This window comes from Leguminivora glycinivorella, chromosome Z, assembly GCF_023078275.1.
Source record: "Leguminivora glycinivorella isolate SPB_JAAS2020 chromosome Z, LegGlyc_1.1, whole genome shotgun sequence".
NCBI classification, from domain to species: domain Eukaryota; kingdom Metazoa; phylum Arthropoda; class Insecta; order Lepidoptera; family Tortricidae; genus Leguminivora; species Leguminivora glycinivorella.
In genome coordinates, this window is record NC_062998.1 from 34,629,146 (window position 1) to 34,643,045 (window position 13,900).

At 36.4% G+C, this 13,900-nt stretch overlaps 1 protein-coding gene across 1 annotated transcript in view; it reads right to left on the minus strand.

Moving 5' to 3' along the window:
- Nucleotides 1-1,879: 1,879 nt before the first annotated feature.
- LOC125240467 overlaps nucleotides 1,880-13,900 on the minus strand; it is a 32,717-nt gene continuing 20,696 nt past the window's right edge. Inside the window, exon 4 of the mRNA XM_048148359.1 lies at nucleotides 1,880-2,593. Coding sequence (XP_048004316.1) covers nucleotides 2,567-2,593 — 27 coding nt within the window. The 3' untranslated portion in view covers nucleotides 1,880-2,566. The remainder of the gene's footprint in view (nucleotides 2,594-13,900) is intronic.

The window sequence follows — 13,900 nt, forward strand, 5'->3', positions numbered from 1 at the left end:
ATTTCATCTCAAATACTCTCGATAACCTTTTTGAAATGATGTAGGTTTATGATTTTATAAAAATTTAGTCTTCAAAGCATGTATGACCATACAAAATAGTCTAATACGCCTAAACCTGGAGGCCTGGGTGGCCACTCATGTTTCGGATAAAAAACTGCCAAATTAGTCTGAAACTACGCTAGAATACCATTTGCCGAATGTGCTGGAGGTGCGTCTTGTTGGGACACATGATACTCATTCCCAAGCATCCTTTTTAACTTTAAGGCATTTTTTTCTCCAAAACCTTGGTTTTAAAGAAAAAAACGTTGATTTTAATCGCTTTTATCTGTAAGTACTGAAGGTAGTTTACCTCGCTTACATACTGCATCCCACACCTGGGCCGATGATGAGCTCTGGAACCTAGCCACATTTTTCTAGTTGCCCGGAACGTTATCTATCCTCGGTACCCATAATAGTTTATTTTGGACACGGGGCGTCTGTTTTATCACATACAGATTCTCCTTATAAAAAATAACTCGTCACCTGCGTGCCGAGCAAGCATTTTGTTGGCACTTTACCTCTTTGTTTTTCTTAGACACTTCGGAAATTTCATGTACTTTGTGCTTGTATTTTATTAAGAGGAATATACTCTTTAGTTTAAATAAGAATTTGATGGCCTGTGATCCCTATATCTTTAGAACTGAGGTAAAATGTGAGTATTCCGACTTATTGGACACGGTGTATATTAAATAACGACATTTCTTAAGGGGATTCTCTACTCCGATGAGCTTCGATTTGAATCCATTGGTATTATGAATATTACGATAGTTTCTAAAGTATATCATATTAACAGAATCGTCTTTAAACAAACTAGCATCCCATAATTAGGTACCTACTTCACAGCTCATTGATTCTGTGATATTTAGCATCAAAGTTGCACTATTTTAGGACCGAAACTGGTCCTTTGGTCAAAATTTTTGCCTTAATTAGTTTAAAATTAAAATCGCTTTTGCATTTTTATAAAAGTCTAGATTTCATTGAAGTAAAAATGTTTTTAAAACAATGTCAAATTTCATAAAAAATATAAGTACTTATAATATGCGTATTCTTTTTTTAAATATGGGCCTTGTAAAAAAAGTAAGTAGGTAACTATTGAAATTAAAAGAATATTAATAGGTAAGAATATTAAAAGAATATTAATAGGTACGTAAGTAAAAATTGCATACCTGTCAATAAATTTAGAAAGTGATAGAAGAAAGAAAATATTGAGTAATATTGCATATTTTTCGAAATACGCCATATATATTGTTAGTGTTCAATAAAACATTTGGTACATTACATACAATAAACAACTAGTTATATATTAATACGCTAAGTAAAACATTCGTCCCTAAAAAAAAGTTGGCAACCCTACATGTAGGCTTTAATTAGGGTAACAAAACAATGTAACATGATTTAACTATTAAATACAAATTGAGATGTTATTAACTTTCTGACATAATACAGCGATAACAGCCCCGGTCTTATAAGTCCTTTCCACCTATACAAACACTAAACGAAGCGCTATCGTCCACACTTTCTTACCCGCCACTTCATCAATCGTGCAAACAGTCACGAATAGACCGAATAGTTATTTGTTTTACAAGGGGGTAAAGTTGTTATTTAACTAAACGTAGTACTAAAATTGATACTTATATACTTACTCGTAATATAAAAAAAACAATCCTCAGAATTGAAGTTTCTTTTTAACACGTAAGTGCGTTTTCACATTATCCGATCCGATATCGGATGTCGGACAGATATCCCATACATTACAGGCGCCAATTTGGATTTTTTCTATGGGAATCTTTCCGACATCCGATATCGGATCGGATAATGTGAAAACGGCGTATATGTTTAACCATTATGTAAATCTATAATTATCTCTACTCGTACTATACATTTAATACATATCTCTATTATGAAAAAAATGTAATTTTATTAGGTCTCTATTTAAGGGTGCTTTCAAGAAAAACGTTAGTTTTAGTCGGTGAAATAGTACACTTTCTCTGATTTAATAGATATACAGTCAGCAGCAGAAGTTCCGTAACGGACAAGGTGTTCAAAATGAACTTGACACGACCTTATTTTTACGACAATAAGAGCGTGATGATTTTCATAAAATCGGTTTACGGTTTGATTGATATAAGTGATGTCAATTAACCATCGATACAAACCAAGTCAATGAAAATCTCATTTTTGATGTATAAATATAAGAAATATGTATTTTCATATATCTTGGTACTACCGTCAACGTCACGAGCACGACTCGGTACAAAATTGTAAGCTGTTTAAGGCGGAAATGTGTATAGCGTGCGGTAGGGGAACACAGAGCATGCAGACAGGACTACGCGACTTACGGAGTCTCCGCGGCCTCCCACGGGCGAGTGCGAGCCCGACAAGCTGGAGCCCGGCCGGCTGGGGCCGCCGCGCCCCTCGCGCGACTCGCGGTCACGAGACATCTTCTCACTATTCACATTACCTTTTAACCACCTTACTTAACAGTAACACACATCTTTATGACCATTTTTAATACTTCACATTATAGTTACACTGTTCCGTTAGGTGAGCAGACCTGTGTACAAACAGACAAAGATTAATATTTGCAAATTTGGAATGAGACATTAGTCGCGAAATACATTCATACTTTTATTTAAAGTCACACACAGGTCGAACGCGATTAATTAACATTATTTTTACCTTTTTTCCCAACGTTTCGGCCAGGTTGCACTGGCCGTGGTCGCGGAAGACTTAACTGACGTCCCAGCAAAGTGTCACCGGAGATGTAAACAACACAAAACTACCCGATATTAATTTATATAAATGTTCGGGGTAGACAAATAAATATAATCTACCCGCTTTTAGTTATTGTTTATTTCCCACCGCACGACACACAGCACTCACAAAAAAAAAAAAAAGGTAAAAATAATGTTAATTAATCGCGTTCGACCTGTGTGTGACTTTAAATATGTGTACAAAGCGCGAGAACTTAAAGTGTTATATTCATACTTTTTATAGAGAAGTACGAGATGGCAGCTGCAAAAGTACCTGGTGTCAGTAATTCAAAAGGAAAAATGCAAACTTGTTGACATATTGCAGTAAAGTCAGTCAGTAGGTAGTGACAAGGCAGAAAAGGCGATTATCCTTGTAAAAGGGAAGTTTCGATTGTAATCCAATATCTTGAACTTTGTTCCGTTGCTACTCTAGAAAGGTTTTAAGTCTTCTGAATCTGATGTTCAGAAACATTTCTCAACTTTTCGTTTAAACATTGTTGGATTAAGTATAAGTAAAAACAATCAGAGAGTAAATCGAAAAGTTTGTGCCGTCGACCCGACATACAATGTTTTTTTACTTCAGACATGCTTCAGACTGGCATTTAGTTTGAAATCTAATGTAGACAATGACGACCAGGAAAAATACCCAGTTAATATTCCCAGATGGTTCCTAACCTACGAGTATCTCATGGAAACTTTAGCGATAGAAATCTAGGTCTCCGTTTTATACACTCTCGTAGTAAAGCCGCGTCTACCTACTTCTAATCTATAATGGTATCATTAATCGTGTGATTAAGACAAGAAAAAACATTTTTCTTCTTTTCTAAGAACGTAGTTGACTTGAAGTTGATGTTCTATTATATCGTATCTTTATTTTATTTATTTTATTTTTATGTAGGTAATTGCACCCGCATACGAGTATGCTTTTGTAAGGTAAAGATGGAAAATAGTTAAAATAGGCACCGATTAAACTCATGTAAGTAAGTAATTACCTACATATATTTCATAAACTTACTATTTCTCTAATGGTGCTCCCACACTGGCTGTTATAAATGTTATATAAAATATAACCAGCTATATTTACTTTACCAAACACCATAATTAACTACAAGTAGATATTCATTTTTTTTTTCACCAAAAATTTTAACAATACAACTTTACTATAAAAAAAAGTACACGAAACATAGAAAAAGTTAATTCCCTATGTTTAATCTTTAATTTTTATTAGGGCACAAACGGTACAATTTATCTTATAAAATAATGTTATCAGTTAATACAAGAACCAATGAAGATGCCACAAGTTGCTAATGCATTTACGTGTACAAAATCGGAACGAAATAACAACTACATCTAGATAACAAACATTTACCTAACCTATACCTAATACTTACTAACTCTGCACCTTGCCTTAAAATCTATGTCTTGATTGAACCTGACATTTCTCATGTGTTGCCAGCGAAGCAAATATTTTCGAGCGTAGAAAATTCTAGAACCAAGGTACTCGCATAACTCATCCTAGAGAATATAATAGCTAACTTAATAAGATGCCGAAGGTTCTGAATAGTTTATGAAAAGAAGCGCTATTATTTCATATATTGGGAGCTGTTTATCATAGAAATATGATTATAGGTGTATGACTCCCTTTTTCTCCAATGTGAAGAAAAAGGACGGCATGTTGCCTAGGATCATACATATTTCTATGACAAACATATGATAGTGGACTATCGGCCTAAGAGTGGGATGTATAAGCCATGGCCGGACCCATGGTTCAGTACTTTTAATGTAGTTAGTGCGTAGCCGAATGCACAAACGGAAGTGCCTGTTGCGAATCGTACGCCACGGAGAGTCCACGATTGCACTCATGGGTGCAAGCCCAGATTGGGAGTTAAAAAAGTCATAACGCCTACGGCCTGATGAGTGCTGAACGCATTACCGGGATCACCTTACCGCTCACTTGTCTCTTGAGAATCTTACAGCCAAGTGTGTGGTGAGTGCGCATGGCGTTGAGTGGCGTTGGCGAATGCGTTGGTGAATCACCACCTGTTTTTCACAATTACGAGACTGTTTGTCACGGCAGGCGTTCTATAGCTATTCAGTCTATCTAACTAGCAATAGCCAAAATTTTGGATTCCAATAATTCAGCAACTTTTAGATAAAACTGTCATAAAGTGATTATTCGGTTGGCTTCGGTTCTACGCACGCAAGACATGCAAAGAAATTTTACTTTTTTACGTTACTAATATCTAACTAACGCATTAACAATAGCTAATAGTGTCCAGAAAATTCTAAGTTATAATGGTCATAACATTATAAACACTTATTTATTGACAAATGTTTTCGACTAAACTCCTAAATCTATTTCATGTGTAGTGATATTAATTACTCTGGCTAATAAAAGTTAAAAGTATTGATAATAATGACTCCAGCTAGTATTAAAAACGAATTAACCATACGAATATTATACGGTTCTTATAGGTATACATATAGAAGGTACCTTTCATGTTTGTCACTCGTTAGCTTTTCTTTTATACTTATGTTACTAATACAGCCGAAGTGGCTAAGAGTCATCACGGGCGACTTTTCGCTGCGACTTTTTTGTCGCACACACCAGCGGTCTATGGGCTAGTATGAAAGTGCGCCTACGTTGCGACGCAACTTTTTTATCTCCGGGTTCGGCGACAAGCCTGCGACGCAGCTGTCTCTTTCCCTATTGGTTTCAAAGCAAGTGCGCACACGGCGACAAAATAGTCGCCGGTCGGTTGTCATTTTGACAGTTATCACTCAACCGCCTGAGCGAACAAGTTATTACCCGAAAAAAAATTTAAAAGGCCGATTGTTGAAGACGACATTGATATCTGTGACTATGATTAGGTACTTTTTCGTTTATTTTAAACTTACCTGCAAAAAATATAACCATTTATCCGAGCTCCACTTTTAAGGCTTATAAACATTTAAGTATCTATATCACATGTCCAAATAAAAAATATTGATTCGTTTTGAAAACTAAAATAAATCAGAATAAAAGCAAATTATTTCTTAGTTTTCGATAGGCCAGATAAAATATCTACGACAGACAACATTGTCATTGATAATCGTTATTGTTTTTCAATCAATCTGGGACCCATTTCCCTGGGGTCAATTTTACAAGTGGTTATCAATGTCTAATATTATGACAAGTTGGAAAGAGACTTCCGCTTGTAACTTGTGACTTTCAGTTTTGAGAAATGGGCCCGGTGTCCGTGGACAGCGGTAATCGGTTACCATCAGGCGATTCGTCTGCTCATTTATCATAAAAAGTAAGCACCCTTGAGCATAGTTTAAAAATGCTCGTAGAGCTTTTCTTATACATTTTCGCGTCCGTCTTCGTCTCCGGCTCAAAGTTTTATTCACGCTTTCAGTTTCGTCTATTGTTGACCTTTTTAGGGTTCCGTACCAAAGAGGTACAAAAAGAACCTTATGGTGCCGCTCTGTCCGTCTGTCTGTCATGTGGGGTATCGTTAGGAAGAACTCAAACTGTACAGTCATATCAAATCATTTTTAACCCCCGACGCAAAAACGAAGGGGTGTTATTAACCCCGACGCAAAAACGAAGGGGTGTTGTAAGTTTGACGTGTCTGTCTGTCTGTCTGTCTGTTTGTCTGTCTGTCTGTGTGTGTGTCTGTCTGTGGCATCGTAGCTCTCGAACGGATGAACCGATTTTGATTTAGTTTTTTTTGTCTGAAAGCTGAGTTAATCGGGAGTGTTCTTAGCCATGTTTCATGATAATCGGTCCACTAGGTCGCGGTCGGGGGTTTTTTCAAAATTTTAATTTTGTGGTTAGGTTATTAATATTTTTTTCGTTGTGGGAAAAAATGTTTTTGAAGGAAAATGTAAAAAAAAATACCAAAATACCAGGAGGACGATATGTCAGTATTGAACTCGAATTGTCTTGATTTTCTTTGGACGTAGTTTATAAAATACAATTTTATTTAATATTACTTGTTATGAGGGAAATTGAGTCTTGAGACTCTTGAGGGATTTAGTCGTCGGTAGATATTACATATTGATGATTCAACTATTGAAAGTTTGTACGGAACCCTCGGTGGGTGTTTCCGACTCGCACTTAGCCGGTTTTTTTATACTGCGGCAGCTCAATGCTTTCACACCAACTGGAAACTTCTATCCTGATGCTTCAACGGATGAGAATGTTGCATTTTGTCCTCATGTTTACAAAGTACAAAAATTCCATACAACATATTTTTTCTGGCTATCGTAAGTTGGCTAGCAAAATTAGCTACGGTCTTGACTTTTTATTTGATGTTTTACTGTTAGTATTTTCTTGGTGTTTGTTTGGTGCAAGTTTGGTTTCACTTGGGGTCAAAATCTGTTATTTCGCTTACTCGTGTATGAATATAAACACGTGTAGATAAACAACAACCCCTTGTGAAATAAATAACTATCACCGTGGTGATATAGCGCAATAAATCAAATAAACAATAGCTTTTGTGGGTTGAGTATTATAGCGCGTTGAGCAGACATTCGTGGTTAGAATGCTATTATTTGGTATAATTACATACTTACATCGATATGTCATTCAAAACCAATCTATATTGTAACAGTCAGCACGGATATTCAGTGTATAGTTTATTATCTATTGTATTTATGCTCACTTATTTAAACCACTGTTTTTTTCTTTTCTTATTCCTCTTTTCAGTTCCGAATAGTCAATTTTAGTCGATTCGTTTATTCGAACAAAACACGCGGGGAGGTAAACAATGGATAACACGGTCGTCGTACATACGTCGAGGCTGACAATTCACTCAACCTACTTTGATGACGGTAACCAAAGTTTGCGATCACTACACCTTCGCTGAATTCAGTAGGTATCCTTACCGTTTATTTATTAGTACTTACTTATTTAGATGACAGACAAGTCGATAAACGTTAGCACAAAAGTAAATTAACTAAGCTTTTTTCTCCTAATGGGACACGAATATCGAAATAAATAAAAAACGGTTAAGCTCAAAATGCTAACGTAATGTTTGGGTCAAAAAATAAGTATATAAAATTTTCACGTTACTTTTTCAAAGAAGAAGAGTGTTTTTAACGAATCTTCAAAACTACTGAGCCGGCGATGATGAATGAGGTAAGTTGATAGGCTATCTTTCAATTTATTTTTGAGAAATTCCCGTTAAGTTTGTACATTTAGATCACGTCTCCGATTTTCATAAAAATTTGTAGGCTGATAGAGTCTATGATGCTGAGCAAGATCCACTAGATTTCCCAAAATGTCCTGGGTTTATTATATGAAACTTTCCTTTTTTGTTACTGAAAATGTATAGAAATCTGGTAACAAAAAAGGAAGGTTTCATACAAACTACGTAGGACATTTTGGGAAACCTAGTGGATCTTGCTCAGCATCATGGACTCTATCAGCCTACCAATTTTTATCAAAATCGGAGACGTGAACCAAATGTACAAACTTAGCGGGAATTGCTCTTTTAGGGTTGCGTACTAAAAAGGTACAAAAGGAACTCATGTGTCAGAAGCGTCTTATGTGATTTTCATAACGAGGATGATACTTAATAAAGACATAGCCTATCGAAATTGAATTTTACCTACCTGCTGCAGATATTATTTTTGATTATTTAACCGAGTGGTTTTAAACTGTAACGCTCAACACAAAGACACTGGCCTAGTTTACTGAGAGTGTAAAATTAAGTGTCGAGTTAACGAAAAACCTTGCCCTAAATCAATATCAAGGCAGATTTTATCGCGAACACCGCTGGGTACTAAAGTTCATTCCGTGACGAGCCGGCAAACGCCAAACTTGCCCAATAACGAACACACCGGCGGGCGCGATCCGCGACCTATTACCCGCCGGTTCCGCCGGGCGCGGGCCCCGCACCCTCCAACTTTACTTCATACCAACCCTTACTACTAACTTACTAAAATAACTTATACAATTTCTGTCTACGTATTACGTATAAAACTCACCTTGCAACTATGTACATCCAAAAAATAGTGCACTCAAAATTATTCTAAATATTAACTAACGTCAATGTTATTATCTATATCAATTATTCCAGATTATGAGTTAACTTAAAACTACCGTAAAGTAACTATGACAAAAACTCGCAAAACTTTCGTGCCTATGTTACAAAGTTTACAACAGTGTTTTAATCTCGGAAAATATTATCAGATATTGAGTGAAAGGTAGTTGAAGTATCCCGCGGAAAGTTGCGTTGTTTAGAGCGATACGTTTTAATGGGTTTATATAGCTTTGAATAATTCGGTGTGTTTTGTCGCGAGACGAGGGTTGAGATGACTCGCGCGACGGTGGAGCGGGTGCGCTACCCCACTGGCGGCGGGCAGCAGTGGCCAACGCTTTTATATACACCTGTAATGCGCGAATAACCTGCGCAAAGAGCCGCATTTCACCTTACCATACCTGCAAGTTGTTTGCGCTGTAACCGTTTTTTGATACCATAATTGAAAAGATCTTCGTTTGCATTTTCTACCCCTTGCCTAAATTTTATAGGTCACAAGACAATGTCTACGTTCAACTGTTATGTAGGTATTTCGAAGTTCCTTTTATATCTGCATAAGTTTATTAAGTTTAAATAAGTTTATTATAGCCAGACCAAGTTAAGTTGACAACGATTTTGTAAGAGCAGACTTTATAGATAGAAAAGCCGATGTCGAAGATTAAGCTCGTAAGTATCTATGATTAATATAAGTAGGTAGCTATATAGCTTTAAGACCAATATGATCAATATTTTAACGTGCACTTGGTTTGTGTCCTTATACGTAACAAATAAGTACTTTTTTTTTACACCACGTCGATAGCAAACAGGTATACGGTCCGCCTGATGGAAAGCGGTCACCGTAACCTATGGACATATTTGTAACATTTGGTTCATTTTCCCTGTTTTTTCAATGCAGAATATTTGTGTGTAATGACGTATAAATTTAGCAAAATACTGTTATATTTGTTTATCAAGTCTATTGATACACAGTAGGTATACATGTAAGCCTTATAGGTACGGGGAATAAATTAAACCAGGCATATAATTCATTATTCATTAGTGTTAAAATTAATTTAAGAGTTGTTTTTGAATTTTTCTCAGCATCAATGTGTAATAGTTATTTGTTATACAAGGGGGCAAAGTTGTATTTTAACGCCGAGTGTGGAATTGAAAAAGGAGCAAGTGAAAGGATTCTATAGTTGAACCACGAGCGAAGCGAGTGGTTCGAGAATAGAATCCTGAACTTGCGAGTTTTTTAACACACGAGAAGTAAAATACATTTGCACCCGAGTGTAACACAAAACTTTTCCCCTCACTATAGCAAGGAAACTACAACGCAAAAAAATGCGTTTATCACTGCTTCCAGTGGTTCCACAGGTGGCAAATCATCTTAGTTACTAGATTCACCAACTTTTATCAATTTTAAAGCAGATAATTTGACTTTATTCAAGGTCAAATTACATATAATATCAATTTACCCACTAGTGGATAAAATGCGCAATAATCTTTTTACCCGCTGGTATTGAAGGACGAAAAACACGTGTTTCCGAGCAAGTGAGGGGAAAACATAGTTGCGATGAGATGACAGTCAATCGCAACTGTCAAGAAATTATATTATATGGATTTTTTAAATTAAATTTTAAGTAAAAGTTTACGAGTTTAATTTATATATACATTGTAGATTCAATCGAATGTTACAATATTATACCTATACAAATACCTACACTGCTTTGACAAATGAAAGAGGCGGAAGGTGCACGATAGTAAAGCAGTTCACCATCATTGTATACGACTCACTTAACTAGACGCTTATTCGGCATGTGAACACTGACGTATAGTGTTGATTTTACGTTGAGGTACAAACAATTTATCTTAACATGTCAAATTGCTGCAATCGCCATTTAATAAATGTCATAGGCATCTTATGTTTTTGACACATATTGCATCCACGTCGCTCATTAGTTAGGTATGTATCTCTATTATTAATTATTTTTTGTTAAATCGAAGACCAAAATGAAATCGAAATGAGCTCCTTCTATAATGGCGTAATTATACGCGGAGTGGAGTTGCAGGGAAAGGCACGTCATGACATGACGTTCTAATAACAAAAGGCTACTTCTAGTAGGCATACCAATACATGGAGCGGAGGTTCACTCACACATAAAACAGCCTTTGTTTTCCATAGGAATACGTAAAATATACATTACGTTCAGAATTTTCCAGAACGCCTAGGGTATGTAAGGACAGGATTAAAATAACATTGAAACTTGAGATTTTATGACACGTACGCATTAGAAGGCTATTGTTTTATAAAAAATGTCAAGTAAATAACATTTGACAGTTTATATTAACATATCCCCGCGTAGCGCGTAGGAGGGGAGCTCATATTTCTTAATGGATTTATTCCAGGATTTCTAAATGACAAAAATAAGATTAAATTTTTGTTGCCGGTATCTGTTTAAGTAACAGCGAATAAAAATTCAAAGAATACAAATAATAGTTAGTTAGGTATTAGAAACTAGCTATACTGTTCGATACGGACGCTTGGGTGTTTAACTTTAGCTAGAACTGCGAGCAACATTACTTTGTAAGGTAGTTACAAAATCCGGCCCAGAGCGAGCCAAGGTCGTGCCCCAACCAAAGGGTTCCGTAAACTTTATATTAGAATACAATTTTTTATCGACTCAGCTCAGACTCTAAAAATATTGTTCTAATGTGCAGCTAGAAATCATATTTTGTCGGTGTTTCTCAGGAAAGCGATCGTTAAATCTTTTGCTTATCTAACTATTTAGGTCAAATTTTAGTTTTGATAACGCTTTACTTGACATACCATATATTTCCATTCATCATAGATAGGTACAATTCGCAAATTCATGAAGAGAACCTTCGATAACTTTCTCTTCCCTTTACTTGATCTTGGTTATTCAAACCCGATCTTGTATCATATTAGTCGTATTAATTTTACTTCTTGATTTTAGAAAGCTTGTCAGACCACGGTCTCCATAATGTAGCAACCCCAATAGGGCATTTCTATTTACCGCTGTACCCAATTCAGAAATATTCAAGCGAGAAGGTTAAATTAGTCCGTTTGGTTACGCTGTTACGCACCTTTTCAAATACTTCAAATGATGTTAAATAAGAGATCGTAACATACGATTTTTCTTCCTAGCTAGAATATCCGGATTGTAACAAATATTTTTTTATTTCAATTTTTATAATATTTGAACTAATAATTTTGAAGAAAAAAAACCGCCGCATTTGGGGTTCTGGTGAAAGCTACTTGCGAATGTTGGATTATGTAGAAATGCGTAGGTATTTTTTTAACTGCTTTTAATGCTTTAATTATTTGATGGCAACAAAAATCAATATATACGTACATACCGTTAAGGTTTGAGGAGTTTCCTCAATTCCTCATGAATCCGATTATAAGAAATCGAAGATTGACAAAATTTGACTTGAAAAAAATATGCTTAACAAATATTACTAAATAAATGTTACTGTTCTGAACTTAAATGCATGTTGTTCTTATAAAAATACCAAAGTCACTATAAGTGTGCCGTTCAGATTTGAGGAGTTCGGTTCTGACCATCATCTGCAGTTCCACTGCACCAAATGTCACTATTCTGGACGTAAGTGCATGCTGTTCTTATACAAATACCAAAGTCACCATAAGCGTGCCGTTCAGATTTGAGGAGTTCCGTTCTGACCATCATCAGGAGTTCCATTGCACCAAATGTCACTATTCTGGACGTAAGTGCATGCTGTTCTTATATAAATACCAAAGTCACTATAAGCGTGCCGTTCAGATTTGAGGAGTTCCGTTCTGACCATCATCAAGAGTTCCATTGCACCGAATGTCACTGTTCTGGACGTAAGTGCATGCTGTTCTTATAAAAATACCAAAGTCACTATAAGCGTGCCGTTCAGATATGAGGAGTTCCGTTCTGACCATCATCAGCAGTTCCATTGCACCAAATGTCACTGTTTCGTAGGTAAGTTTATGTTGTTCCTTTAAAAATACAAAAATCGCCATATGTGTGCCTTTCAGATTTGAGGAGTTCCCTCGATTTTTCCAGAATCCCATGATCATAACTGGGTTCTGAGAAAAATGGGACGAATCTGTATGCATATACATTCAATAAAAAAAATTAAAATCGGTCCAGGGTGGCTAGCCGAATGGCACAATCGCTCACGAAACGCTCACGAAACGAAGCGCTAGTAGATATCTATCTCTATCGCATTGGCGCGACAAAGCCAGCGGCGTATCGCTTTCGTTTGGCGTCGGAGAAATGCCATTCGGCTACGGGGCCTGTAACGACGGAGATATCGAGGAACAAACATAAAAAAAATGCAGACATTCGAACCACCTTCTTTTGAGAGATTTGAGGCGGCGGTTAAAAATACAAATGCATATGTTTTAAGTAAGTTGTTACAAGACCAAGAATGTCGTTCAGAAGTGCTACGAAGTATTTATAGTATAACCTAACCTAACCACAAAATAAAAAAATTGTAAAAACCCCCGACCGCGACATAGTAGACAGATTTTCACGAAACATGGTTAAGAACACTCCCGATTAACTCAGCTTCAGACAAAAAAAACTAAATCTAAATCAGTTTATCCGTTCGGGAGCTACGATGCCACAGACAGACACACACACACAGACAGACAGACAGACAGACAGACAGACATACACACAGACAGACACGTCGAACTTATAACACCCCTTCGTTTTTGCGTCGGGGGTTAATAACACTCCTTCGTTTTTGCGTCGGGGGTTAAAAATGATTTGATATGACTGTACAGTGTACAGTTTGAGTTCTTCCTAACGATACCCCACATGACAGACGGACGGACAGAGCGGCACCATAAGGTTCTTTTTGTACCTCTTTGGTACGTAACCCTAAAAAGGTCAACAATAGACGAAACTGAAAGCGTGAATAAAACTTTGAGCCGGAGACGAAGACGGACGCGAAAATGTATAAGAAAAGCTCTACGAGCATTTTTAAACTATGCTCAAGGGTGCTTACTACACACACACAGACAGACATGTCAAACTTATATAACACCCCGTCATTTATTTGCGTCGGGGTTAAAAATGC